At 46.5% G+C, this 26,356-nt stretch overlaps 12 protein-coding genes across 12 annotated transcripts; 6 read left to right on the plus strand and 6 right to left on the minus strand.

Moving 5' to 3' along the window:
- Positions 1–184: 184 nt before the first annotated feature.
- On the plus strand, positions 185–1,432 carry V1516DRAFT_681177 (MED7 protein-domain-containing protein). Its single transcript, XM_066923212.1, has one exon. It carries the CDS (start codon positions 345–347, stop codon positions 1,104–1,106), a length of 762 nt encoding a protein of 253 aa, XP_066775413.1. The 5' UTR covers positions 185–344; the 3' UTR covers positions 1,107–1,432.
- On the plus strand, positions 1,433–2,594 carry V1516DRAFT_681178 (uncharacterized protein; the record flags this gene model as incomplete). The annotated part of the gene is made up of 1 exon (XM_066923213.1): positions 1,433–2,594. A coding segment is annotated over one exon (1,018 nt), but the record flags the coding sequence as incomplete, so codon positions are not given.
- Positions 2,434–3,766, minus strand: V1516DRAFT_681179 (uncharacterized protein). Its single transcript, XM_066923214.1, has 2 exons — positions 3,384–3,766; positions 2,434–3,220 (listed from the first exon to the last, which is right to left on the minus strand). Exons 1-2 carry the CDS (start codon positions 3,663–3,665, stop codon positions 2,582–2,584), a joined length of 921 nt encoding a protein of 306 aa, XP_066775415.1. The 5' UTR covers positions 3,666–3,766; the 3' UTR covers positions 2,434–2,581.
- A 462-nt stretch (positions 3,767–4,228) lies between these two features.
- On the plus strand, positions 4,229–6,642 carry V1516DRAFT_714004 (FAD dependent oxidoreductase-domain-containing protein). Its single transcript, XM_066924324.1, has 2 exons — positions 4,229–4,897; positions 4,983–6,642. The coding sequence occupies exons 1-2, from the start codon at positions 4,523–4,525 to the stop codon at positions 6,447–6,449; spliced, it is 1,842 nt and encodes a 613-aa protein (XP_066775416.1). The 5' UTR covers positions 4,229–4,522; the 3' UTR covers positions 6,450–6,642.
- Positions 6,643–6,871: 229 nt separating this feature from the next.
- V1516DRAFT_681186 (uncharacterized protein) lies at positions 6,872–8,121 on the minus strand. The gene has a single exon (XM_066923215.1). It carries the CDS (start codon positions 7,898–7,900, stop codon positions 7,259–7,261), a length of 642 nt encoding a protein of 213 aa, XP_066775417.1. The 5' UTR covers positions 7,901–8,121; the 3' UTR covers positions 6,872–7,258.
- Positions 8,085–10,678, minus strand: V1516DRAFT_565477 (uncharacterized protein). The gene has a single exon (XM_066919224.1). It carries the CDS (start codon positions 10,332–10,334, stop codon positions 8,268–8,270), a length of 2,067 nt encoding a protein of 688 aa, XP_066775418.1. The 5' UTR covers positions 10,335–10,678; the 3' UTR covers positions 8,085–8,267.
- V1516DRAFT_681190 (ribosomal protein S5 domain 2-type protein) lies at positions 10,646–12,194 on the plus strand. Its single transcript, XM_066923216.1, has 5 exons — positions 10,646–11,405; positions 11,456–11,511; positions 11,555–11,560; positions 11,607–11,671; positions 11,714–12,194. The coding sequence occupies exons 1-5, from the start codon at positions 10,778–10,780 to the stop codon at positions 11,823–11,825; spliced, it is 867 nt and encodes a 288-aa protein (XP_066775419.1). The 5' UTR covers positions 10,646–10,777; the 3' UTR covers positions 11,826–12,194.
- Positions 12,195–12,641: 447 nt separating this feature from the next.
- V1516DRAFT_642819 (WD40-repeat-containing domain protein) lies at positions 12,642–15,519 on the plus strand. Its single transcript, XM_066920125.1, has 2 exons — positions 12,642–12,759; positions 12,804–15,519. The coding sequence occupies exons 1-2, from the start codon at positions 12,742–12,744 to the stop codon at positions 15,378–15,380; spliced, it is 2,595 nt and encodes an 864-aa protein (XP_066775420.1). The 5' UTR covers positions 12,642–12,741; the 3' UTR covers positions 15,381–15,519.
- A 45-nt stretch (positions 15,520–15,564) lies between these two features.
- V1516DRAFT_687640 (WD40-repeat-containing domain protein) lies at positions 15,565–17,992 on the minus strand (the record flags this gene model as incomplete). The annotated part of the gene is made up of 3 exons (XM_066923741.1): positions 15,565–16,404; positions 16,456–17,006; positions 17,059–17,992. The coding sequence occupies 3 exons, from the start codon at positions 17,990–17,992 to the stop codon at positions 15,565–15,567; spliced, it is 2,325 nt and encodes a 774-aa protein (XP_066775421.1).
- Positions 17,993–18,838: 846 nt separating this feature from the next.
- V1516DRAFT_629273 (mitochondrial carrier domain-containing protein) lies at positions 18,839–19,969 on the minus strand (the record flags this gene model as incomplete). Its single annotated transcript, XM_066919882.1, has 2 exons — positions 18,839–19,683; positions 19,801–19,969. The coding sequence occupies 2 exons, from the start codon at positions 19,967–19,969 to the stop codon at positions 18,839–18,841; spliced, it is 1,014 nt and encodes a 337-aa protein (XP_066775422.1).
- Positions 19,970–21,631: 1,662 nt separating this feature from the next.
- V1516DRAFT_681208 (tyrosine phosphatase family-domain-containing protein) lies at positions 21,632–22,585 on the plus strand. Its single transcript, XM_066923217.1, has 3 exons — positions 21,632–21,748; positions 21,817–21,950; positions 22,005–22,585. Exons 1-3 carry the CDS (start codon positions 21,703–21,705, stop codon positions 22,479–22,481), a joined length of 657 nt encoding a protein of 218 aa, XP_066775423.1. The 5' UTR covers positions 21,632–21,702; the 3' UTR covers positions 22,482–22,585.
- A 587-nt stretch (positions 22,586–23,172) lies between these two features.
- On the minus strand, positions 23,173–24,302 carry V1516DRAFT_629137 (kinase-like domain-containing protein; the record flags this gene model as incomplete). The annotated part of the gene is made up of 2 exons (XM_066919876.1): positions 23,173–23,979; positions 24,033–24,302. The coding sequence occupies 2 exons, from the start codon at positions 24,300–24,302 to the stop codon at positions 23,173–23,175; spliced, it is 1,077 nt and encodes a 358-aa protein (XP_066775424.1).
- Positions 24,303–26,356: the final 2,054 nt, after the last annotated feature.

Raw genomic sequence — 26,356 nt, forward strand, 5'->3', positions numbered from 1 at the left:
TGTTCTGGAAGGTGTTTTGACGATACCCGGGCTCGTGTCAGCAGCGTGGAAGGAATGCGGGCTTTTGTACTGTTTTCATCAAAGGGGTCATTAGCATGAAAGCATGAGGGTTTAGTGTATATACGAGGCTGTTGACCTCCTTCCTATTTCAGATTGGCTTTGTTGTCTTTCCAGCTGAATGACGGGTAAGTTTGTTGTTGATTTCGAAGTCTGGTGAGCTCAGTTCGAGGTTGGTCGACGCCGGTTATTAAAGTCAAAACAAACAATAGCATCGTCATATGTTGTTGTTTCTGCTACATCAACAACAATAACAGCATCTCTAATTTAATTTTCCCCTCTTCTAGATGGACGCCGGACCTGCAAATGCGCCTGGCGCGCCTGGTGCGCCTGGTGTAGCCAGCGCTCTGCCTCCTCCTCCATGCTACTATACTGCCTACACTTCTGAGGTGCTTGCAGCTCTCAAGCAGGAATCGTCGTCCGATGCACCTCTTTCAGTTCAGCTAAATTCGCTCCGACCGCCGTCGCCACCATCGCCCGAGCTGTCAAAGTATCGTTCGTTTGGCTTGCTATGGGATACTCGGCAGGTTCTTCACCCACTTGCTGCCCATGGAGTGCGAGATCTGGTGTCGACCGGTCAATATGATGATGCTACATCGGACGCTTTGGCTCAGTCTGCAGCTTCGTCTGCTTCTACACCAACAGATCTGAAGAATTTGACTCGTTCGTTGCTAGTCAAATACGTTGAATTGCTCGGCGTTCTAGGCATTTCACCTGAATCGTTCCCGCCAGTTGTCGAGGACATGCGGACAATTCTGCTCAACATCCACCATCTATTGAATCTCTACCGGCCACATCAAGCTCGTGAGTCGCTGATCTTGCTCATGGAAGATAATCTTGATCGTAAACGCATTCAGACAGAAAAAGTGAAACAAGCTTGCTCGTCCATGAGAGCTTTGCTGGCTTCCATGCCAGTCGACGTGCAGCAGCCTGAATCGGAAATGATCCAGGACATAAGTACGAGCGCTACCGACGAACCTGCGGAAAACTCGGAAAATCTGGATAAGCAGGCGGATCTATCAGCTTGGCAGGCTTTAGCTCCAAAATGATTTCGTTCAAGTCTACAGATACTTTGCATTATGTGTCGTCCTTCATTCTCAAAGGTCCATCATCCATTGCCATTGTCGGCCACCAATTGCACCGAGCGCCAATTACACCAAGATTATCCGAGTGCATACCACTAGACTGCAGCACTGCAGACTCATTATTGGATTACTTGATATTTAAACAGCAACACGGATACCGAACAAACTCTGATTAGCCTGGGATGCTCTTAGAGCTTATAAATCAGTAATACCGCCGCATTCCCCGGATTCTATATAATCTGGGACCGAACCACATCGGTCCGAACTATTTTGTAAATATTTAACAAGAAAATGAAAGCAATTCAAATTAAAAACTCCAAAGGTCCTGCTACCTCGCTGTATATTGATGATCATGTTGCTGCTCCACGGATTCCGGTCATTGGTGAGGCTCTCGTGAAAGTCGACACATTTGCGTTGAATCGAATGGATATACTTCAACGTGAAGGCATTTATCCTGTTCCAGAAGGAGCTTCGTCGATTCTCGGCGTCGAGTTTTGTGGAATAGTTCTTGCGGTTGGATCACCAGACGAACATTTCAAAGTTGGTGATAAAGTATTTGGACTGGCATCTGGCGGGGCGTATGCAGAGCAAATCCTCGTCCAGACGTCGTTGTTAATCAAGTACTCGCCGTCCGCCAAACTCGAATTTCAAACTTGTGCAGGTATTCCCGAAGTCTGGTTCACGGCCACACAGGCGTTGATTAAGATTGCAGAGATTCAGACTACAGGTGCTAAGCGGATTTTGATCCATGCAGGTGCATCTGGTGTCGGTATTGCTGCCTTACAGATTGCAAAAAAAATTATAGGTCCTGGCGGTACGCTATTCGCAACCGTCGGATCTCAAGAAAAGATTGACTTCCTATCGCGTTTGATATCTGGAGATGGTGTCGAGTTTGTGCCAATCAATTATAAAACTCAAGACTTTGAGGCTGTAGTTAGCCAACATGGCGGCGCTGATGCGATCGTGGACTTCATTGGTCCGGCTTATTTACAGAAAAATATCAAATGTTTAAATCTCGATGGAAGACTAGTTCTATTAAGTCTTCTATCTGGGTCCGGATCGGCTGAAGTGCCAGTAGGATTGCTATTACGCAAACGCCTTCGTATTGAGGCGTCCACGCTCCGCTCCCGGACGATCAAATATCAGACTGGAATCAAATCTCTATTTGAACAATATGCTTACCAGGAACTCATCACTGGGGAGTTTGTGAATCCGATTGACAAGACCTTCCAATGGTCTGAAATTGTACGGGCTCACGAATATATGGAATCTAATCAGTCCATGGGAAAAATTCTATGCACCATTTAATATTTATTATCTATAGCCGCTGCTTCTATCTGTCTTTTATATGTGTTTAACTTTCGAACCATCATAAATACCCAAAAACCAAACAAACAACCTTTTACCATGCTATATAACCGTTGATGAAATTTGAACCCTTACACTGCTACCATGGAAATATATATACTCCACAGTAGCGCGAAAAAAGACGAAAACGCAACTCGGTAGTCGACCGGGATGAATCCCAGAGTCACATATGACACGATGGGCCAGAACTTAAGTGAGTTTATAAACACAGTGGGCAATGTCGATTTGACGGAATCAACTGCGAGTGCGGTCGATCGGTCACGAACAAAGGCCATGTAGAACAAATAGAGCGCGTTAGCGAGCCCAGCAAAAACGGTTTCGGACAACACCGTTTTGCAGACAATGTTGAAATGCGAATATTTGAGACTGCTGTCCACCTTTGGTACAGCCTTCAACGACGCCTCAGAAAATTTTTCATCAGCATATTTCTCGATGTCGATCGTCTGTTTTTCTGAAGTAAATGTAGATCTAGCTGCAGAATGCTCTGGTACTGGACTCGTTCGAGCATTAATTAACCCTGCAGCACCTGGGACAGAGCGCACGGCTGTTCCTGAGACTGGGACTGGTCTTGCTGGGACTTTAGAGTTGGGCACCAACGAGGGATAGATTCGGTCCATAAACGCTTGCCAGGCGATCATAACGGGCGTGATAAAGGAGACCCAAACACTGAATCTTACGACGGCAGAAATGTCGATCTCAAATTGGTCCAACTAAGCAATATGTTAACAAAAATTGGTATCTTAGGCGCTGATTGTCTATTGCTTGCGCACTTGACAGAAAAGGAGAAAGCTGGGCTTGGGCTTGCTGCAGGACAGATCGGCGCAGTAGTAACTTCAAACAGAGGGCGTAGTAGCAGCATAGCAGGGTACTCACTTTACGATCCCGACGAGCAACAAGATATTGAGCAAGTACGTTCGCAACAGCGCCAAACAAAACACCTTGAAATGTTCGAAACTGGACAGAAGCTCCTGCTGGCTTCTTTGAATCGTTGCTATCGATCAATAGCGGTGTTCCGGGTCTGGAATTGCTCGGCGATCTCAAACTGCCAGTAGCCGTAGCTCTCGAGATTAAGCCGAAAAGCAGTAGTTTCAGTCTTCTTAACCGAACGAGTCTCGCAGGCCTCGGCCACACACGAAATCCAGAAATCAAGGCCATTATTTGCTAGCCAAAAAGATGTGTCTTTCGAGCACTCGAGCTAAATAAATTTGCTCCTTGTCCGTTGTTTGTGGAAACAAACTACAAATAATGCAAAAATTTGTCGGCAGCAAGCAAAAACCTGCCCATCTCAGCTTGACAAGTTTAATGGGATGAGCGTGCTGGGACAAATGCTTACACATCGCGGGTATGGATCCACTAGGGTTATAAACTCTAGGGTTACTACTGACTAATAAATACGCGGATGGCCTAGTCAGCAATTCCTTTCACATGCAACTATCGGAAAAAGGAAGTCTGACCCATGTCACGCCACATCCACCGGAAGCATGCACGGAAAGACCCCACCCAGAGCCATCGAGATCGATCATTCGATTCCGATTTGCTGTGAGACCCTCCTATGTCCAGACTCGTCTCCGTACCCGGTCAGAATTTTCGGTGACTCTCTACCCCAGGTCGACCCGGCCGAAGTCTTCGAGGGTCCGTGGCGGCACAGGAGCCTAGCGCACCAGACAAATTTGCCCATTCTCTCAGTCATCTTTGCCTGGTTGTCCCTTCCCCGCTGGCTGCTATAGCTGTGGTCGGTCGCTATTGCTGCTGCTGCTGCTACCTCTTCCGAATCCTGCAAATTTGCGTATAAATATAAACTGCTTTCACGAACCACATACCTTGGACAGTGTTGGTTACCGATAGCTGCAGAATTTCCGGCTCCGGTCAACAATTGAGTCTATTTTCAAATACCACAGTCGCTTCTGCTCTTGCTCTTGTCCTTCGCAGTCAACTTTTGTTTGTCGATATCCATATCTGACATTCTTCCATAGATACAGACACAGACACATTTCCGTTCAGTATAAAATAATATGCCCGCTTTCAGCCGTCTCATTTCTCGCAGGACTCTGACTGCTTCGGCCGGTCTCGGACTGGTCGTCGTCGCAGCCGGTCTTTACAGTTCCGCATCACCCTCAGTCTACTCCGATGACTCGGTTCCGTTCCAAGTTCCCGCCCCTCACCTAGCCCCTCCTACCCGTAAGGACCAGATCTCGAAACTTGCAGACACTAAGTTCGATATTCTGATCATTGGTGCCGGCGCTACTGGAGCTGGCATTGCTTTAGACGCGGCCACGCGTGGACTTAAGGTCGCCCTGGTTGAACGTGACGACTTTGCCTGCGGCACCTCTTCACGTTCTACCAAGCTTGTACACGGCGGAGTTCGATACCTTGAAAAGGCCTTTTGGGTAATTAATTGTCCCTGATTTTTTTGCGGTTGCTGCTCACAGAGTACACCGTTATCTCTCGTCAATTCTAACCGAACAATTTTAGAATCTCGATTATGATCAGTACAAGCTTGTAAAAGAAGCGCTTGCCGAGCGCGCGACGTTTCTCAAGATTGCCCCTCATCTGTCGTTTCCACTTCCGATTATGATCCCTATCTATCAGTGGTGGCAGGTGCCGTACTTTTGGGCTGGAACTAAAATGTACGACTTGATTGCTGGCAAGGAAAACATGGCGTCGTCGTACTTCATGGGCCGCAGTCGAACTGTTGATGCGTTCCCGCTTGTTCGCAGCGAGAACCTGAAAGGCGCTTTAGTCTACTACGACGGTTCGCACAATGACTCGCGCATGAATGCCGCAGTTGCGCTCACGGCAGTTGAACAAGGAGCCGTTGTTGTCAACCATCTGGAAGTTACGGAGCTGACGAAGGCTGCCGATGGCGCAGTCACCGGCGCCATTGCTAAGGATACACTGGGCTCGGCCGGGACGGTGTCTATCTCTGCGACTGCTGTAGTCAACGCTACCGGTCCGTTCTCTGACGGCATCCGCAAGCTGGACTCTCCGCAGGCTTCGGACATCGTTCTGCCCGCCTCGGGTGTGCATGTTGTGCTGCCGAGTTACCTGTGTCCTTCAGATATCGGCATGATCGACCCACAGACATCAGACGGCCGAGTCTGCTTTTTCCTGCCGTGGCAGGGCAGCACGCTTGCCGGGACGACGGATGCGCCGGCGGCGATTGCTAAGGATCCGATGCCCACGGAGGAGGAAATCGGGTGGATTCTGCGAGAGATCCACCACCATCTGTCGCCGGAGGTGCAGGTGCGTCGTGAGGATGTGCTGGCGGCGTGGTCTGGACTTCGTCCGCTAGTGCGGGATCCGCGGGCAAAGGACACACAGAATGTTGTCCGTAACCATCTTGTCAGTGTTTCTGACTCTGGTCTAGTCACTGTCGCGGGCGGCAAATGGACGACCTATCGAGAGATGGCCGAGGATGCAGTGACGACCTGCGTTGCTCAATTTGGCCTGAAGCCGACAGGGCCATGTGTGACACGCACGATTCCTGTTGTCGGGGCTGCGGGCTATCGTCCACTGCTTTACATGCATTTGGCACAGCTCTATGATCTACCGGCCGACATTGCGAAGCATCTCGCGTCCAACTACGGCGACCGGTCGTTCGACCTGCTGTCGCTGGCGTCGCGGTCTCGACCTACGCGTTTGGCGGCGGAGTATCCGTTCATTGACACGGAGGTTGTCTACGCTGTCCGTCACGAGTATGCGCTGACGGCGGTTGATGTGCTTGCGCGACGCACGCGTTTGGCGTTCCTCAACGCGGCAGCGGCCCAGGCTGCTCTTCCGAAAGTTATCGACATTATGGGCTCCGAGTTATCGTGGTCGCATGAACGTAAGAACGAGGAGTGGCAGGCGTCTGTTGCCTACTTGCGCTCGATGGGACTCACGGCAGACAAGGCTGCGCTGTCGCGGAAGGAGGTCGAGAAGCTGGCACCGGCTTTGTGAATTGGTTACTGAGTTACGATAATAGAAACTGCTAGGCTGCTAGGCTGCTAGCTAATTGCGGTTAACTTTTTTGTAGTCGCTGCAGCGAATTGTTATAGATATGCAATATTATTAGCGGTAGATATATATAGACATGTGTAAGTAGGGACATGTGTAAGTAGGTGCATGAGTCTCTGTGTATGTTTGTGTGTGTGTATATATATATAGATATATATATATATACACATATACTTATACATAATATACATATATGTCAATGTCTGCACGAATGATTGTGGATATCTGAGCAGAGCAGATGAGTGTGGAGACACAAGTGCATGTTCTAGCGAGAGCAAGATCATATAGCTGTAGAAGCGCCGGAAAGACCTCCATGCATGGATATTAAGGGAGAGCTTGCCGGCGAAAGTAAACAGAGTGAAAACGTTTGCACATTCCTGTTCTCCGCACGCGGCCGCTACGTTCCCCTATAAACAGGTCAATATCTGCGGACAACAGCTGTCATAGCCGTAGCATGCAAGACAAAGAGTCCAACTCAGTAATTGGCCAAAGCCTGTTCTGCCGCGTGTGTGTGCCGTATGCGTCTGCCGTATGCGTTTGCTGTGAGAGGTTGCGTTTCGCGTGTAGTGGTTCGCGTTCTGCAGGCAATAGCGCTCGCGTTCGCGTTCCCCTATATATCCCAAGAGGGTTTGTTGATTGATGGACAAGACTTAGCGTGCTCAGAGCCCTGGCCGTAACTCCCGACTAGCTCCAACCTAAGGGCTGTTCAGCAGCTGTATGGACTGCTATCGCTGCAGCTGCTTCGGCAACAGTCATAGGAGACCGCGCAGATCGAGATCCGACTCGCACGACAACACAAACGCATACAGCTTTGCAGCCGAACGAAAGCTGTCGATCGCATCGTCCACAGACACGGTCGAAAACACCGAGTGCAGTGGAATCGCCGTGATGATGGACACCTCGAGTCCAAGAACCGGACGGTGCGCAAGCAGCGCCGCCGGAGTCACCACAAACACGTCGTCGATCATGAACTTGGCCGCAATCGTGAACGCCGTCCACAGCAGCGCCCGGCCACTAAACGTGGCCAGCAGCTGCGTTCGGTTTCCCAACGCAGAGAGCAAACATGCGGTGCCTGCAATTGCGTAGATATTTGTAGACGTCGCCAGCAACTGCAGAATCTGCGACAGCTCCGGCAGCGACACCGTGTATTGTAGTAGTTCCGCGACGCGGATCGCGGCACCCCGGACAAGCTCTGAAGAGGTCGCGAGCGCAATTGCACACGCGTCTGGAGCCGGCTTGTCAGAAATGCGCAGGCTGTTCAGCGGCGACACGGGAGTCGAGAGAACAGACGGCGGTGTAGGCAGTCCGTGGAATTCTCCTGCTCGCAAACTAGACTCCGGCGTCGCACACGTAGACGAGCACGACGAAGACGGTGTCAGTGGAATACTAGTCATTTTACATTCGTCTCATGGTGTTTGCCAACATCGCAACTTCGCTCTGTCCGGTTTGGCAGGCGGCAGACTCTGTTGAATAAATACAGATCGCTCGATCCAGCAGAGTATGGCTTCCTAAGCGAGCGCTGATCGCGGATGTGTCAAGACTAGGATCCCTGGCCATATAGAAAAATAGGGGTTTGCCGTTCTACGCTGTAGTATAATATAGCAGTACAATTCAACACAAGAGTATAAGCATAATAATGCAACCATACCATATCATCAAATCAAAACAAATGACCCCGTAACTCCTCCCTTTTCCGACCTCCCGTACACCCATTTTGCGGAGCGGCCACTACTCCACCGCTCCAGAACACCCCCCTCTCCCTCACTTCACGCCAACAACTCGGCCGTACAGTTGCTGGCCGTCCTCACCGTCATTGACCTGCAAAATAACTGGCCAATCCAGCCCGACGTATTCCCCTTTGTGGCCGCTAAATCGTACGGTGGCATTCTGTTCGCAGCCGTTGCGCGTGCCAACCCGCACAACCATCCCTGACCGCACAAATCCACAATAGACAGTCACTCGGTCGCCAGCCTGTAGCTCCTTTCGCGATTCCGCGGTGGATCCCAACGAATTGCATTCGATCTCTACTTCGTGTACGCTCGTGTTGAGCGCGCCCGACGTGTCGTCGTTGGCATGTTCAGCCGTAACCGACATCTGCCGCTGGATCCGCATTTCTGAATCGCCTCCAATAACCTCGATCCCAATGCTCCCAATGTCCCCCTCGTGCAGCTCGATACACGGTCGTCGCAACTTCTGCATCGTCTGGATGACCACCTTCACGCGTCGCTGGCGAACTTGATCGTCGCCCGTGTTGGCCGCAAACCCGATCTCATAAGTATGACCAAGACGCACACGTCCGCCTCGAACAACTCCGGTCAGCACACGGCCACTGTCCAGCACTGACGTGATGAAAAAGTTCGCCTGCCCGTCGGTCTTGTTCTCAAGCTGCTGTTCGTTCTGCTCGGTCTCGGACCTATCGCCCTCGGACTCCCACCCGCAGCAGTTGCAGCTGCTGGTGTGGCGGCCCAGGTGTTCGTACGGGACCGGTTTCTTCAGCGTAGGTCGTGCAATTGGTTTCTCGCACAGGACTGGTTGGGCTGATAGCAGGTCGCTATTGCTGCTGGCCCGGTGGCGAATGTCCACTGCATTCAGAAACTTGTGCAAAAAATCAATCCCAGTACCAGACACTGACGAGATTAGAAATACAGGCACACAGCACTCGTTCCGAGCGCATGCTTCCGCGACTCCATCCGTATTCACCATTTTCCCAAATAGCTGTCGACCCTCGTGTCCTCCATCTTCATCTGCCGCAATGTTTCTATGGTCCCTAGTTCTGCGGAATCCTGCAATCTTTGTCAATACAGACGTGAGCAGCGACGTAAGGGACACTGTCTGTAACATGGCATCAGCCTTGGTCAGCATGACTGCAACTCGTGAGGTTGTCCGTAATCCAAGTTCGAGATATTCTGTCCATCGAGTATGATTGCTAAGTGTTACGGCAACCAAGGTGACATCAGGCGCGTATAACAGGATGTTGCGATTTACTAAACCGATTTTGGTCTGAGATCCGGGAGTGTCAAACGCCATGACGATCTTATGCGAAGTAGAGACAACCTCCTCACAAGTATACTTATCGGTGTAATTTGAAATGTACAGACGGCCTTCATCTTGATCGTCATCCTCTAGCAGACGAGGCGGATCGGGCAGCTCAGACGGATCAAAGCCGTAGGGAGAAAACTTTGGTGCAACTTGATATCCAAAAACGTTAAGGGTCACGCTAGATGTTTTCCCAGATAGAAGTTCATGTCGATGCTTGAGAACTCTAGTGCGAGCTTTGCCACGTCCGTTATCGTGAATGTCGTAGCATATCTTACCAAGTAGCGAAGATTTGCCAGTATTGTTAGCACCGATAATAAATACTCGAGCAACATCTTTTTCCCGAGTAGTCTTGAAAACATGAACCTCTACGAGTCTGCGCTGAGTCTTCGTGTCACGACTTACAGGCTCATTCTCAATCACCGGAATGACTCGGACAACTTTGAACCAAGCACCTAAGGTGTGAGCCATGATCTTCAGCGTGTGAAGCGATCCGTAGATTTCGTTGTCAGGCAGACCGACTAGTGTGCCATCGTCGCGGACCCCAATCTCATATATGGCCTGGCCATTGCCTTGTAGGAGGCGCCACTGAAGCTGAGTAGTGAGCTGTTCAAGTCGGGCTGGTGATGGATTCAACATGTGTAACTTGTACTCGATGGCTCCGTGTGAGTCGATCTCGGGAGGAATACAAGACGCGTACATGAACGACAGTTGGTCCAATGTAGGTCCTCGGGAGTCTCTAAATGGAGAGGTTAATGACTCGGGCATGTCCCTGTATGTAAATATTTCCATTGCGAAATGAAGAAGGTAGAGCTGGTAGCACCTGAAAGTAAGAAGAGAACAATTGATAGGCGATTGCTAATATTTGAGGCCAATAGTTGATAAATTATGCTGCTTCACGTGGTGAGTTGTATAAATGCAATGTCAAATGACTGATTCAAAACACAGCAAAAAGAACCGATCAGAATCCGCTCTATCTTCGCCTTTTTCAATATTTCCTCGCCCGCACGACGAACGAGATCTTCTTGTCCAACCAACCACTTTCAGCCTTGTGAGTAATTAATTCCTCGGGGCCAAAGTAATGTGTCTCGGTGATGTCGGGTTGGGAGAAGTCACGTTGACATGAGGCAGGATGAGGAAAGGAGATCAATATATTTTGGACGTGACCTAGAAACCTACGCCGAAACTACATAAAAACTAATTGATCAGAATTGGCCGGCGGATGGCAGTAAGCAATGTCGCAGGAACTAGAGGAGGAAGTGTTTTCGATAAATACAATCTATGAAGAATGTATGGTCATGCAATCGACGTCTATCTACGTCGTTCATCCTCCCGTGCTGCCCGAGCTATCTATCCAAATCTCGTTTCCATCGACCTATCCTGCGGCCAGCCCGCCTACTGTCCTCTCCTTCTCGGTTCCTCCTGCACTGGATGGCTATGTATTCGGGCCAGAGTACCGGTTACTCGACACGCAGTTTTTTTCCGACATTCTGCACAAGTGTTATGTTCTCGGCGAAGTGTGTGTGTTTGATTTCTTGGGTGAGCTCCAGGAGAGATTGATTGTTGACATTCCGTCTTCTGATGATCAGAGACTCAAACAGATTGCCGATCTAGAAGCTGCAATGCGCGATGACTCTGATTCCGACGACGACGCTGGCATTGATGATTTGGGCTGGTCAGTCTCCGATCCAATTACAGACAGAAAATCCACTTTTGTCGGCCGTGCGATTGCAGTCAGCTCCGTTGAAGATGCTAAACGCAAGCTTTTGCATTTGAAAATGACAAATAAAAAAGTCATGAAAGCGCGGCATAGTATGACCGCTTATAGGATTAAGTCCGACAAGGGCTCGGTTGTAGTCCAGGGTATAGGATACCTTTCTGCTGCTATCGAGATTTCTTTCTAACGTACACAGATTGCGACGATGATGGTGAATCGGCTGCCGGTGGACGCTTGTCACATTTACTTTCGGTAAGTTCAACGGGAGTGAACAAGTTGAAATGCTTACAAATAGATCATGGTATATTATTTATTATTGATATTTTTGGGTCCCTTCTAATTGATAGGAATTGTGGAATGTCATGGTCGTCGTGTCCCGTTGGTTTGGAGGCGTGCATATTGGGCCTGATAGGTGGGTTAGATGGATATCCAAGTTGATGTACTAATTTTGCAGGTTCAAACATATAAACAATGCTGCGCGGGATGCGCTGGTTCAAGGAGGATTTGTAGAGCCAAGTGAGAGGGAAAAAGAGAAGGCGAAAAAGAGCGAAAAGAAGAAAAAGTAGATCTTGTACATATTGTAACGTAGTCAATCTTATGCTGTATATTATTATGTGTCATCTGTTCCGTCTTTCTGCTTGGTCTCGTTTCGATGAACTATATGTGGATTGCTTGCTTCTCTTTGTCTTTGCCAAATTCGACGGGCCAGCCCCTGTTCCTGATATACTATCGTATTTGCGAGCCCTTTTTATTAATTTTGCGTCTTGTTGTTTCTGTGCTTCTACATCAATTGGCTGCTCTTGATCACTGCTCTCGCTATTCTCGCTATTCTCGCTATCGGGCTTCGCATTCTGGATCGTTAGTTGCGAGTTTTACTCAATCTTTAAATGCATTACCTTTTTCAGAGGTCCAATGATTTTTCGGCTCTTGACAGGCAAATCATCTTTAGATCCGTCGATTGTCTGAAAGCCGACTCCGGGGACTACTAAAAATGTGCTGTTCCCAATGACTAACGTCGATTCCGGATGTTCTTCTTGTTTATTAGATTCTGTCAAAGTCCACTTCGATGGATCCTGTTTAGTAGTTTTCGAGGGCTTATCGTCGTGGGCATCTGTCTTAACGCTTTTCATGAACTGTGCTGTTAATTTGAAGATCCCGATGGAAGTTCGATTAATGTCCAGACCTTCATTCCCAAAAGCTTCGAGGAAAGCGATTTCTTGAAACTGCTACCATCGTGGGTGGCTGGTTCTTGTTTAGACATCGAATAAATTGATTTATAAGTAGAAATAATGTGCTTAGTTTGATTTTACGGTCATTTGAGATGCTGCACTGATTTCCTAGTCCTTCCTGGACTCGACAGAGTAGATGGTGAGTTGGGATTGGGAGTTTTAATTTTTTTGGTTGACCTGAAGTAATAATGTATCCATTGTAAAATCAAACTTCGAATATTAGATAATTCCTTTAATATTAATAATAGTAGCAATGAAAACAGAATTCAAGGTAATTATCACTAGCTCAAATTTTTGTGTCTACTAACAATACAGTTTTCAAATTTGCTCGGCACAGTGTATCGACAAGGCAATCTTGTCTTCACCCCCGACGGATCAAGTATTCTCAGTCCGGTCGGGAACCGCGTGAGCTGCTTTGACTTACAGAACAACAAATCATTTACATTCTCGTACGAACATCGGAAAAATATTTCGCAGATTGCGCTGAACCCTCAGGCGACGTTGCTGCTTTCCGTTGATGACGATGGGCGAGCGATTCTAGTCAACTATGTCCGCAGAAGTGTGCTTTATCATTTCAACTTCAAAGCCAAAGTCAACCAGGTCTCGTTTTCGCCAGATGGGAAATTTATCAGTGTAGCAACATCGACTGGCCAGATCCAGCTTTGGCGTACTCCAGATTATAAAGTCGACAGGGAGTTTGCGCCGTTTGTTCGACACCGCATCTATGCGGGCCATCATGCCGAGATTCTGGGGTTGACTTGGTCGAAAGATTCAAGGTTCATTCTCTCTGCTAGCAGAGATCTATCTGTTAGGATCTATTCGATTGAGTCTGAAGATAAGGCTGCTGCAACCATTCTTGCAGGCCATAAAGATGCGGTCATTGGAGCCTACTTCAGCTCTGACCAAGAAACAATATACACAGTCAGCCGAGATGGCGCATTCTTTACGTGGAAATACACTTCTCCCGACCGCAACGATCCTGATATGATGGTTTTAGATGAGCAAGACATGCGCTGGACCATCGTTGAGCGCAATTACTTCAATCAAGAGAGCGGCGTCAAAACACGTTGCTCAGCCTTCTATTCAAACACAAATATGCTAGTAGTTGGGTTCACAAATGGCGTTTTTGGGTTGTACGAAATGCCAGGTTTTAACCAAGTTCACACGCTTAGCATATCGCAGCATGAAATTGATTTTGTTGCTATCAACCATACGGGTGAATGGCTTGGTTTTGGGGCAAGTAAACTAGGCCAGTTATTAGTTTGGGAATGGCAATCGGAGTCCTACATATTGAAACAGCAAGGCCATTATGACTCAATTAGTAGTCTTGTTTATTCGCCTGACGGAAGCAAGATTATCACAGGAGCCGATGATGGGAAAATTAAAGTCTGGGATGCCCACAGTGGGTTTGCGCTTGTCACCTTCACGCAGCATACTGCCTCTGTGACCGGCCTAGAATTTTCCAAAAGGGGCAGCCATAGTGTTCTGTTTTCGTCTTCCCTCGATGGATCTATTCGAGCATGGGATCTAGTCCGTTATCGGAATTTCCGGACGTTCACGGCAACGGAGCGGATCCAGTTTTCATGTGTGGCTGTTGATCCTGCCGGTGAAGTAGTCTGTGCTGGTTCACTGGATAGTTTTGAAATAAATTTATGGTCTGTCCAGACTGGACAGCTACTGGATCGACTAGCGGGCCATGAGGGTCCAATTTCATGCCTTTCATTTGCTGATGATGGAGGTACTCTTGCCTCTGCTTCGTGGGACAAGACCGTGCGGATCTGGGATATATTTAGTCGTCATGGAACTGCCGAACCCCTTGAGCAGCAAACTGATGTTCTTTCGATTGCACTGCGGCCAGACTCGAAGCAGGTGGCTGTTGCAACTCTCGACGGCCAACTCTCATTTTGGGATATTGAGCTGGGTAAACAAGTTGGTGTGATCGACGGCCGTAGAGACATTGTTGGAGGGCGGTATTTGGACGATCGGTTTGCAGCGAAGAATTCTGCGCGATCGAAACATTTCTCAAGCTTGACATATAATTCGGACGGATCTGTCGTTCTTGCGGGCGGGAACAGCAAGTATATCTGTCTATATGACGTTTCCAATGAAGTGCTATTACGCAAGTATACGATCTCACGCAATATGGCACTGGACGGAACAGTTGAATTTTTGAATTCGCGCGAAATTACAGACTCAGGCGCTCCACTAGCGTCTTTACCCGATGCTGATGAGGACTCTGACTTGGAATCGCGCCTGGATAGGTCGATTCCTGGTGCAACCCGAGGCGATCTGTCAATCCGTAAGACACGACCTGCGATCAAAGTGAGTGGGCTTCGGTTTGCACCGACTGGGTCGGCATTTGCTGCCGGTTCGACTGAAGGGCTACTAGTTTACTCGGTCGAAGATGAGTTCTACTTTGACCCTTACGATTTAGATGTCGATGTGACTCCCTCTTCTGTTCTGACTGCCCTCACACATGAACACGACTACTTGAAGGCGCTGGTCATGGCGTTCCGACTGAACGAGCGATACCTGATCCAACGAGTCTACGAGTCTGTTTCAGTTCGAGACATCCCGATCATATCGCGGAAACTCCCTGTCGTGTATCTCTCGTTGTTTTTAACGTTCATTTCTTCGCTCGCAGATACAGATGTATCACCTCATATCGAATTTAATCTGCGCTGGATTGACGCTCTCATTACAGTTCACGGAAGATTTCTAAAACAAAACCGACTCGATTATGCACCAGCTTTGCGGGCTCTTGCGAAATATGTCAGCACATTTGGTCGAGAAATTGGGAAAGTCGCCGATCAGAATTCCTATTTGGTCGATTATCTGATAACCCAGAGAAATGCAGGTGCACTCGATACGTTTGAAAAAGTTATGACCTGACTACTTAGACCGCTTATTAAAGCAGAACTTTAAAGAATTTTATTAATGGTTTAATTCCGCTTTAATTTCCTCGTATTGTATTCAAAATGAATTTTTTAAGCCTTAATAGTCATACCTATATAATAAAATAGATCTCACGAACTCCATAAACTCCAGCACATGATTTCTCGTAGATTTAGTAAACTCAAAAAAAAGATTCATTTACAAGATTATAATCTTGGGCGGGCTTCCTCTCAAAATTCATGATTCCGCCAACTAAGGTATCACTGTTCCCAATCCACAACGAGTCATTCACCTGGTTGCCAAGGTCACTAGCGAATCCGATCCCAGAGATTTCGCCCCAGAAATCAATAATCTGGCCACGCGAGAAGTCCGATGTATCAACTAAATGCACGTAGTCGACTGGCTCTGCAAGAGCGAGTAACGTTCCTGGACCATTGAACTTGACAGAACGAATAGCGCCAATCTGAGCACCTATTACATACAGGGACGGTGCCTCTGGCCGTATGTTGCGGATGTCATATACTCTGCAGGTTAAATCTTGGTTTCCAGTAGCAACTAAATATCCGTTGCTACTCCATGCGCAGGAGAAACTGTAATCCTTATGACCCGGTAGGCATGCAATCCCTTTGCCCGTCATCGAGTCTAAGATGATTCCTTCCGGAGAGTCACCTACTACTAGCCTCATTTTCCCGCACGGAGACGTTGCCGTCCAATTGACGGGCCAATCTACCGCATGTTCAGAAATTATCTTGTTAATATCCAGATCAAGAATTCGCACATGCGAATCGTTACTCGAAAACACCGCCTGCGGTGCTCCTTTTGATATGCAAGAAATAATATCTACATGATTTGTGATATTGCTGATATCAAACGTTATGATTCCTTGACCAGATGGTGCAAGATCACCATTTGAACTCGCTAAATTCTTATACATGTATTGGCCTGCGTATCCCCCGGCCACTATCACGTCGCGAGTCGCGGCCATTGTCGATATCTTGATTTTCTGAGCGCTGTTTCTAAGCTGATTTTATGTTAGCAGTTATATACTCGTATGAATATAGAGAAGCTATACCATGCAACTGTTCAAAACACATGTAACCATGCCTGTGTCACCGTCCAGCTTTTTCACTGACCGGATATCAGAAAAATACACATTGTTCTTTGTAACAGGTGCAATCAGATTTCGCAACTGGAAATGCATCAACCGAGGCCGAGGCTTCGTATGATATGCATTGAACTGCAAAATTGGCTCATTGGTGAATAATCTTGTCACTGTTAGTGGAAGGTTGGATTTGGAGCCAGACACGTTTGCATAGCTGGCATATTCTTCTAATCGTTTTCTGCGGGCTCTATCTTCAACTCCAACTCGATTACACGCCACTGTAGAATTGGACTGTTCATGCGATCCGGGCAGTCGCAGAACTTCTGAACTTTTTGTTTCATCAGGCCAAGGGATATTTTGAAAGTTATTAGGGTCAGTCAAGTCTGCCGAGCGAATGCAAGTATCCACCTGATCTTTGCAAAGATCTTTAAAACTTTCTAAATCAATGATATCATTTGCCATCATATCTAGTAAAAAATCTAGAAACTCGGGATCTTGCTCGAAATATTCAGCATTCAGAGCTATTGATATATGTTAATAGAAAATAATATCGATTCTACAAACAATACGTACGCGAATAGTCTTCGACAGCAGAAGCGTAATCAAAACTATTTACAGTTTCAGAATCGAACTCGACAATCCCTTCACTAGGCCATACGATTGCGACCTGTTGAGGACTCTCGGGATCACTCAGACTCTGATTCGTAGTTTCAATAGCCGGTCGCGTGAGTTCACCATGAGCAAGATGGTTGTGCGGACTATCCAGACCAGAATATAATTGAAAACTTTCTGAATGAGGGGTAACGTAATTCGCAAGAAGGTAGCTGGAAGAGCTATTCAATTCTGTTGAATCTTCGTCGTCAGATCCACTAAATGAGCTGGGCTCGTCGAACTCCAATTCGTCATCAGAAAAATTGAACGGGAACTTGGATTCGTCAAACGGACTGTTGAAAAAGTCCTCATTGGACCCAAGGGGATGATCATAAATATCTTGCTGAGGAAGGTACGGCTCGGCTTGAGCCAGACTGGTTCGAGATACCTCAGCCGTCTCTGGTTCGCTCGTTCCAGAACGGCGTACGGGATCACGTAAATGATATGCAGAAACTGAGACAGTAGAGCGAGCTAATGTAGTGCGACGTGCGACAACAGAAGTTTCGGAAATTTCAAGAGCAGACAGAACAGCGACACTTTCACGCTCGAGGTCGAGCTCGGTTAGATGGTGTCTGTTGACGGCCTGGAACGACGTGCTAATTGAGCTATTGCTATCCTTGCGGTCTACAAGCCTATTGCTGGCTCTGTCTCTATCATTGCGACCGCTTTCATGCTCCTGATCCGACTGGTCCCGAAGTTCACCATATACTCCATAGTCCCCTGGACGATGCAGCGAGTGGCGACGAGATGGACCCCTCTGATCCGCGCTCGACAGATCTTGATCTGAGATTATCCGCAGTCTTGAGGCAGAGTCAACTCGCGCTAATGGCGGCAAAAAAGGGAGGGGTGTGATCATGGTTGTATGAAAAGGCGTACAGCTAAATTTTGGGCTTGCTAGCACGTTCGTCGCTTGTCCAAGAGGACATATGGATGTCGATACTGAGCAGCCTGTAAAAGCACCAATACAGGACAGAATCGAACTATTTTTTAATCTTCTGATCTGTCTCACTCGTATGAACGCCTTTGTATTTTTCCCTGAAATATCCGAATTAGTTCGCGACAAAATTTAGTTGTGGCAATCGTACTGAATTGAAGAACCCCGAAATTCGCTGGGACTACCGATCATAAGCTATCGCTGTTCTGGGAACAGGATGCTTTGCTAAGATAATACGTAATATTTTAATATGGTACAGTATTGCACAAATCCAGTGCAACAACAACAGTAATAATAAGGCTTAATTGTATATCAAATAATGTGGATAATAACAAATATAAAGCCTTGGTTCGGTCAATCACAAGTAAATGCCGATATTGACCCCTCTATCCCCTCCTCGACTAAAGTGGAGAAGAGGTCACATGAACATGACGACACCTGTCGCCGACGTTTCAACGCATACGAGAGAGAGTAGAAAACCAATACTTACATAATTATGCAACAGTAGTTAAATATATATATATATATATATATAACTATCTATATATGTATATTCAACTAAATACAATGCTGGCTGCCGTCTGCAGTCGTCTACAACCATGCCTCCAAGTTCATCAACAAACTGAAGACAAAAGCACTGTGATCACAATTGCAATAGAACTTAACACGAAATTGTGGAGAAATATTTAGCATGTTCAAAATTACAACAAACAAAAGAATAAACTGCATAAGTAAAAATCAAACAACAAATCTAATTTATACTCTCGCTTATTTCTTTCCACCAGTAGTAGGAAGACCAACAGCAGCCTTGAACGAGTCGTAGATCAACCATTGGAGACCAGTAAGAGTTCCGATCATGACAATACGGACAGGGAGACCGTTCCAGAGACCACCAAATCCAATCTTGGCATAGATACGCGACACAGCGGCTCCGGTCGACTCACCTGGCTGCTTCTCAGCGTTGATCTTGGAAACCATAACATCGGCAGGGTGAGAAACAACAGCGCAGAAAACACCAGCAATGTAACCACCAAGGAAGGAAACACCAGTCTGGGCAAGCATGGAATAATCAGATTTCTCACCAGGAAGAGCATTGTAGATCATCTCAACAGTCTTCTCGAATGAAGCGAACTTAACCATAGTGTAAGGAACCTGGCGGGCCCAGAGAGGAGAAAGACCCTTGTAGAGACCTCCGAAACCTTCAGCAGCGGTGATCTTTCTGTAGCCATCGAAAACAGAGGAAGCAAAAGGAGGGATCGTGGTCTGGGTACGGACTTTAATAGCCTCCCAGGGGCAGAGGAGACAGTCGGCAATAACTTCAGCAGACGCGGAGGCAGCAAGGTAAAGAACGGTACGGTATGTGTGAGCAGTCTCCTCACCAACAACATCGGCAAAGGTCTTCTTGAAGTATTCGTAGAAACCGTACTTACCAGCACCCTGGAAAGAGTAGCCGATAAAGGTTGCTCCAAGACCGGTGAAGATACCACCGAATCCCTCAGACTTAATGATAGACCTCCAGGCCTGGAAGTTGCCGGTATAAAGACCAGGGTTAACTTGTCGTCGGCACTTAACAAGATCGAGAGGAGTGACAGCAGAGTGAGTAGGTCCGCAAGCTAGATTTATAGGCGGTTAGAAGCCAGTTCTACTCTTATCACGCAGGTCCACCCGCTGAACAGGAAAACCAATTGTGCGAAGCAATTGCTGATGCAATTCCATGAAGAAAAACATACCAAGAATACCACCGATGGTGCAAGTGTAGTAGTACTCGGGTGAGTAGAGAACGATCTTGCCGGCAGAAGGAGCGGCAGCGTTGACAAAGTAGTTTGCCGAGCGCTTTGAGTCGCTGTTAGGTGCGCGGAAGGCAGAGTCGATGGTCGAAATCGAGGGGAAAAGCTGCATTTTTTCGATGTAGATACAAACAAGCGAACTTTTAGAAAACGAAAAGAAAACTGAGCAAGCAAACGCGCAGGAAAGGCGACAATCGACAGCAGAAAAAACGCGAAGTAAAGACAACGAAAAAGAAGGAAAGGGAGCGAGAAAAGGTCAGCCCGGATTAAAGAACCACACCGGCCGAACGAGCGGCGCCCAACGTAGCGCAGCCAAACTCAGCCAAAACAAACTCCACCACCCAAACGGACAATTTTCGCAGCAAAGCCCGCTCTCCTGCGCCGGATTTCCGGCACCTAGATCTACCAATTTTTTCATGCAATTTAATTGGTCTGATAGTATCTGCATTTCCGCTGTATTTACACTTTATTCCATCTCAATTGGTTTCGTATTGGTCGCGTTCGCTGTCCTATCGTCCCCTCACTCTCTCGGGTGTTGACCTCGCCCTCTGGTTGGCTGGACACCCGATGTCATGGCCTTGTGCATTTATGCACTATATGTGGTTATATCCTGGTACGGTAGTTATCCGATGAGTACTGTAATTAATGTTACGCATTATGTAATTAGCAATCGTGTAGGATTATATAATATCAAAGTTACGTAATAATGGATTCCATTTCCCACTACAGTATTCGTTTCACATCTAGTCAAACAAAAGTAATCAGAGTAAATTGCAACGCTCGTCCTCGCAGAACTCAGAGCTTGACTCTATGTTTGCTTTATTGTCTCATCATTTTACTTTTATTAATGCAACCAGCTTGACTACCGCATGTCCATTCCCGACGAGTCTTGTATATTCGACTATACCAGTCCATATTATTCTTTCAACATGACCAGACTCAAAAAAGCGGGCACAAGGAAAATAATTTTCCAAGACATTAAAAGTAGTTCAAGCTTGCAAGAATAAGCTCCATTGTGTTCAGTATCGCCAATATCTGGCTCTACAGAATTGCATAACTTTGATCATCTGTCCATGCGACCTGCTACATCGCCATACAGCAACAAACAAACAACAAGGAAGACTGTTTATCTCGTCGAACAAAGCCAAACAGAGTTGACCCTGAAAATCGTTCAGACCCGATCGAATCCAGACGAAAACTGACCTGCTTCGTCAAGCTGACTTAGCGATGGGATTAGATCAAGCGTGTCGAGTTCTAGTCGATTTGTCCAAGAATGCGCCTGTCTCTCCCCATATAGAGGATCTCTAATCGACAAGTCCAGCACAAATAGATAATCAAAACCTAGTTCTCTTCCTCCACCAGACCTTGACAATCCCACCATCAACCATCACGAACAAACCAGACTTTTCATTAGAATCGAAACTAGATTACGAGCAAACCAGCATAACTGGCTTATATCGACTCGCTATGTCGCTGCGTTTCCGCAACCGAAGCAGAGCTAGGCTCTACTCCGTCTAAACTCTTGCGACCGGAGACTTTCCCCGAAGCATATCATAAATTTAGACAATCTATTTAACTGTCTGTAAAGTAAGCTTCGAATGCAATTTTTTGCGCTTGAACTGCCCGAACAAAAGGCAAGCAACAAAAATTTTCTCCGACATCTGCTTCAGATGATATATAGAAGCTTTGAAAGAGTCACCTGACTACAGTCTTCACGTGCAGAGTACTTACAGGGGGATCAGAGAAGAATGACGAACAGCTTTGAGAATATCGACATTATTGAGTATACACTTACCGTCCTCCTCATTTTTCTCATCTAGAAGGCGTCAAGAGGATCTGAGAGTAATGTTGGCGCCACCAGAATTGTTTGGGATCGTCGAAGAAGACATCTGTAAGCGGCCTTCACTTCTCCAGCTTTCACTGGATATCCAATATCAAGTCCACTAACAAATTGTTAAGACCGATGCACTGAGATCGATCCGCTGAACTTTCCTTTTCTTCAGACGCTGTCACTGAAGACTATATTATTCATCTCTCAGCTCAAGCCTTCACCGGCAGTCGAATTATTTGCTCGGGAAAACCAAATCGAAATTGTACTTTTCTCAAGTCCAGATGTCGTCTTCCAAAAGCTAACCAACAAACACCAGGCACATATGAAACTTCCTTCCTGGACTTCAGATGAAGAATGGAAACTGCTTCCTGATAATATCGCTTCATCTTGTTTGTCCTACGTTCTTAATACACAGCACTATCCGATTCTAATCATTGATCTCTCATGTACTTTCATTGGGGTTCTTCGCAAAGTCCAGCACTGGGCTCTGTCGTCCATTATCAATGAATATCGCGAAATGTCTTTTGACCGTGCGCAGTATCTATATGAGCTCTATCTTGAGCTAGTCGATCTATCTTTGATCCACGTCCCGCGGATATCACTGTCCGACCGTCCAGTATCATCTTCCGCTTCCTTGAAGAACAAGTCCTATCAAGGAAAATCTATCGTTCTTGAAAGCGACCAAAATTCTTCTTCCTCCTTTGATATCGAACATCTCCCTGATTGGTATATCGAGTATGAATGCATGTGGTACTACGATAAAATGAATTCAATCCACGCTGACGAATCTTAAGCTTTGTTTCGTCTTTTTTTTTTGCATCCTTTTGAATGGCGCACGGTGTTACTATTTTGTGTACAATAATATCATTTCAGTAATATATAAAATTATTCATCCAAGTCATATTATTCATGCCCGTCATGTCCTTCCTGATCTTTATACTTGTACAAGCACTTCTATAATTCCACACCAAACAACTAAAACAAAAACACAAACGCAACTAAAAAGCATTCTTTGTGTACTAGACATGACAAAAAATCACATCCTCCATTCTATCTTTGCAATATGTCGTCCACTGACAACAGCTCGTAAACATGATTTCAGACAACAAGAAATTCATATCTTGGTTCTACCCAATCCTCCTTTCAATCTTCATGTTCTTCCTTCTTAAACACCGTCTTTCCAATCAGAATAGCAACATAAAAATATGATGATCTTCAAATAAAAATAAACTCCTGAATGCAATGCTTCAAACAGTAAAAAGCAGTGACATCATCGTGATACAAAAAAATTAAACCATATAGCAAGAAAACACTTTGTCATAAAAAAAACCAGTCCGGTAAGCGCCAAAATTATTAATGTTAGTTGAAATGTACTGAAAAAAAACAATAAAATAAAAACAATCATATATATAAATATATATGAATAGATGCAGAAATGATCCTAGGCTCGAATCCAAATTATATACTGAATTATATAGACCACTTCATCGATGTAGCAGATCATGAGATAAAAACTCACGTCGCTCGTCAGTTGTCATTCCGTCAAGAACCCATTCATTTTGCTTGATCTGTCGGATAGACATCCGATTATCTGGATTCTTTTCGAGCATATTTAACAAAAGCGACTTCAGGGTATCTGGAACTACCGGGGATGAGGGAAAAGCAACTGGCTCGGTAGCAATCACATTGAACAGTTCGAATTCATTATCTGCCGTAAATGGACATCGCCCATAAATCAAACAGAATAACGTTACTCCAAGCGCCCAAATATCAATTTTGTTTGTGATCTGCGGTCGCGGTTGCTCGGGATCGTTGTAGCATAGCTCTGGTGCAAAGAACGCAGGAGTCCCAGCGGTCTTGGCAAGCTCCAATTCGTCATCCTCGCCGGCGAGGCCCGAAATATAGCTAACCCCAAAATCACTAATCTTGATAGCTCCCTCCTTTGTCATAAGCAAATTCGCAGGCTTAATATCTCTGTGAATAATCCGCTTATGGTGAAGATATTCCAGTCCCAACACTACATCGCGGAAAATACGACGTGCAAAATCAATCGTCGTGGCAGGACTACCATCTTCATTATGCCACTTAATTTCACCACGTTCAACATATTCCAACACAAGAAATATTTTAGGACTAGTAGGATCGTCTAAAACTTCTCGTAGCCGGACAATATGTGGGTGATCACACTTCTTGAGAATTGCAATCTCTCGTCGAATCTTTTGTTCCTGCGTAGAGCCAGCACGAGAACGACCAAGTCGAGGTCGGTCGTTACGATTCATGATTTTAATAGCCTAGAAAAATTAATTAAAATCAAATTGACTAAGTTTGAAAACTCAAGACTTACCACAAATTCGCCATCCATAAGATCACGGCCGAGCTTGACTTTTCCGTGCTGACCTCGGCCCAATTCTCGGATGATTTCATACGTGTTCAGCATCTTACGTCCAGACACTGGATCGTAGTCCATATGAATTTGATTGGTCTCTTTAACGGAACAAGACCGAGAGGGTGAGGTAGGGCAAGACTGTGACGGGGGCTTGGTGGTTGTGAGCGACGGTGACCGAGAACGAAAGACTAGGCCGTCGAGATTATCATTTAGACCATTGATAGACATAGAGGAACGCCTAGACGAATCGGAAGAAGAAGAGGCATAATAGACAACATGGCGGCCAATGGGTTCGGACTCAAGATCGGAAGCCGAGTACGCAGTGGAAGTTGCCGAGGGAGGAAGAGTGGCCGGCGGAGGAAGAGTGGAGTCGTGCATGGTCACAAGGTTGGCATGAATATTATTGTAAAGTGGGTTTTGCTGAGGATGATAGTAGAAATGAAGATCGGACTGGGACGATACATTAGAAGTCGTGGAAGGTGCAAAGTCCAAAGAACGAGAAATTTGCTCGTCGAAAGGCGAGGAGGCGCGAGTCGGCGAGAAAGCTACAGTAGGTCGAATAGGAATGGTTGAGGCGGAAGTGTCAGCCTGATCAGAAAAGGCCGCTCGAGAAGTCGGAGTAGTAGGTGAGGTTGAAGAAGTCGAAGAGGCAATGGAATCTGCGCAGAGAGAAGAAGCCGAAGATGAGGAGGATGGGGAGACGAGTGGTAAGACTCGCGGAACTGAGCCGTCTGGAGGAGCAGACGTATCCTGGCTGATTACGGTCGATGTGGACTGATGAGGTTGGTCTGGTGCCGACGCAGATCTCTGGCGGAAAGACCGAATGAGCGGAAGTAGAGGCAAATAAGCCATAACGAAGCGGAAGAGAACGGAAAGGTGGTGGAGGGAAAAGGGAGAGGAAGAGGGAGAACTGTGAGAAGCAAGCAAGACGAAGAGCAGTAGTAGTAGCAGCACACCAAGAATTGCTAGAGTACACCGAAGTAGGAGATATGAGGAGAGATGGGAAGAAAGCGGTGAAGTGCAGGCGCGAGACACGACGAGGACAAAATTCAGTTCCAAAAGGAGTACCAGAATAACCAATACGGAACCCTAGGGGTTTGTACTCAGTCTGTTTTGAGTAGCTTAAGGAAGGCGTGTGCGAGGAAAACCGGAGAAGAAGAGGACGAACGTTGAAGATGAGAGAGAATAGGAGAAGTTGTGATAGCGCGGCGCTTTGGAATAATGAAGAAGAGAAAGGACAAGAGAATAATAATAAAAATGGAATGGAAGGGAAAAGACAAAGAAAAGTAGAAGAACGAATTGAACGTGAAAAATGTCGGGTGTTTCGAAATCGGATCGAGAAGATCCTGATTAAACTGCGACGGGGTCGAGTTTATGCATACAGCTATTAATCTTAATCTTTATCTTTTTCCTGGTGCTATTATCGACAAAAGATCATTTAATGCTTTTTTAGCAGCACCAGTCTATGCGAACTATATACAATTTACTGCAAAACGGGGAGCGCGAAACAAACGGAAACGTAGAGAATGCTGGAGAATGCTGCATACTTATATATATGTATTTCAAACATCTAGCTAGCACGCAAATGTCCGATTTCGATCGCTCACTGCTTGCTTCTACTCCGCGTTCACCACTTCACTGCGTACGAAACAGCCGATCCAGATTAAGTTCTATTTTTCGTACTATCCTCATGATTGGCTCTTTCCCCCTCTTGATCTAAAACATCAGTCCATCATTGATGCATCACTCCTAGACGGCCCAAGCCAGTAGTGTCTTATGATTACATAATCCTCCAGCTCATCTGGATTAGAGTTACCCTCGACCTGGTTCAAGCCCAGCCACCGAACCCAAATATCGAGGTTGCCCAGCCAACGAGCCGACTAGTGACTGTGTTTACACTTTTCGGTATACTATGGGACTGTCGAGATTGACCGTTTAACTTGATCAGGCTCCCAAATTACGCGTAGTGTTTGTTGCTTGTCATTCGTCCCGTTTTCTCTGTCGGATCGCGTCGTTCGGCCAGAAGCCTTGTTAGTTAATCAAATATCCAATTTATTTATTTGGTTCCATTATATTTGATTGTTCTTGTTGCTTCAGACCTGTTCCTGCTAGCTCTTGCTGCTAGCTCTTGATAATCCAATATTGTTCGTACGGACACTAATCTAACTGCTTTCACCTTTGTTCAGCACCGCTCTGCCTGCCTCGCTCTTTCTATATCTTCGCTATCTGCCTCTGTCGTCTTCATCTCTGCTTCATGTTTTGTTCAGATCTCACCTAGTTTG

Source organism: Lipomyces oligophaga, assembly GCF_038497815.1.
Source record: "Lipomyces oligophaga strain CBS 7107 unplaced genomic scaffold V1516scaffold_8, whole genome shotgun sequence".
In the NCBI taxonomy this organism is placed as follows: Eukaryota; Fungi; Ascomycota; class Lipomycetes; order Lipomycetales; family Lipomycetaceae; genus Lipomyces; species [Lipomyces] oligophaga.

What these genes read in the sequence shown, in the direction of transcription:
- V1516DRAFT_681190 (XM_066923216.1), top strand. Translation starts at nt 10,778, where the DNA reads ATGTCGCAGGAACTAGAGGAGGAAGTGTTTTCGATAAATACAATCTAT. An exon ending in GGGCTCGGTTGTAGTCCAGG is followed by an intron (nt 11,406 to 11,455) that starts GTATAGGATACC and finishes TAACGTACACAG; the next exon opens with ATTGCGACGATGATGGTGAA. An exon ending in GTGCATATTGGGCCTGATAG is followed by an intron (nt 11,672 to 11,713) that starts GTGGGTTAGATG and finishes CTAATTTTGCAG; the next exon opens with GTTCAAACATATAAACAATG.
- V1516DRAFT_681179 (XM_066923214.1), bottom strand. Translation starts at nt 3,665, where the DNA reads ATGGCCTTGATTTCTGGATTTCGTGTGTGGCCGAGGCCTGCGAGACTC. An exon ending in TTGCTCGTCGGGATCGTAAA is followed by an intron (nt 3,221 to 3,383) that starts GTGAGTACCCTG and finishes CATATTGCTTAG; the next exon opens with TTGGACCAATTTGAGATCGA.
- V1516DRAFT_714004 (XM_066924324.1), top strand. Translation starts at nt 4,523, where the DNA reads ATGCCCGCTTTCAGCCGTCTCATTTCTCGCAGGACTCTGACTGCTTCG. An exon ending in ACCTTGAAAAGGCCTTTTGG is followed by an intron (nt 4,898 to 4,982) that starts GTAATTAATTGT and finishes GAACAATTTTAG; the next exon opens with AATCTCGATTATGATCAGTA.
- V1516DRAFT_681208 (XM_066923217.1), top strand. Translation starts at nt 21,703, where the DNA reads ATGTTGGCGCCACCAGAATTGTTTGGGATCGTCGAAGAAGACATCT. An exon ending in GATCGTCGAAGAAGACATCT is followed by an intron (nt 21,749 to 21,816) that starts GTAAGCGGCCTT and finishes CAAATTGTTAAG; the next exon opens with ACCGATGCACTGAGATCGAT. An exon ending in GGGAAAACCAAATCGAAATT is followed by an intron (nt 21,951 to 22,004) that starts GTACTTTTCTCA and finishes AACAAACACCAG; the next exon opens with GCACATATGAAACTTCCTTC.
- V1516DRAFT_681186 (XM_066923215.1), bottom strand. Translation starts at nt 7,900, where the DNA reads ATGACTAGTATTCCACTGACACCGTCTTCGTCGTGCTCGTCTACGTGT.
- V1516DRAFT_681177 (XM_066923212.1), top strand. Translation starts at nt 345, where the DNA reads ATGGACGCCGGACCTGCAAATGCGCCTGGCGCGCCTGGTGCGCCTGGT.
- V1516DRAFT_565477 (XM_066919224.1), bottom strand. Translation starts at nt 10,334, where the DNA reads ATGGAAATATTTACATACAGGGACATGCCCGAGTCATTAACCTCTCCA.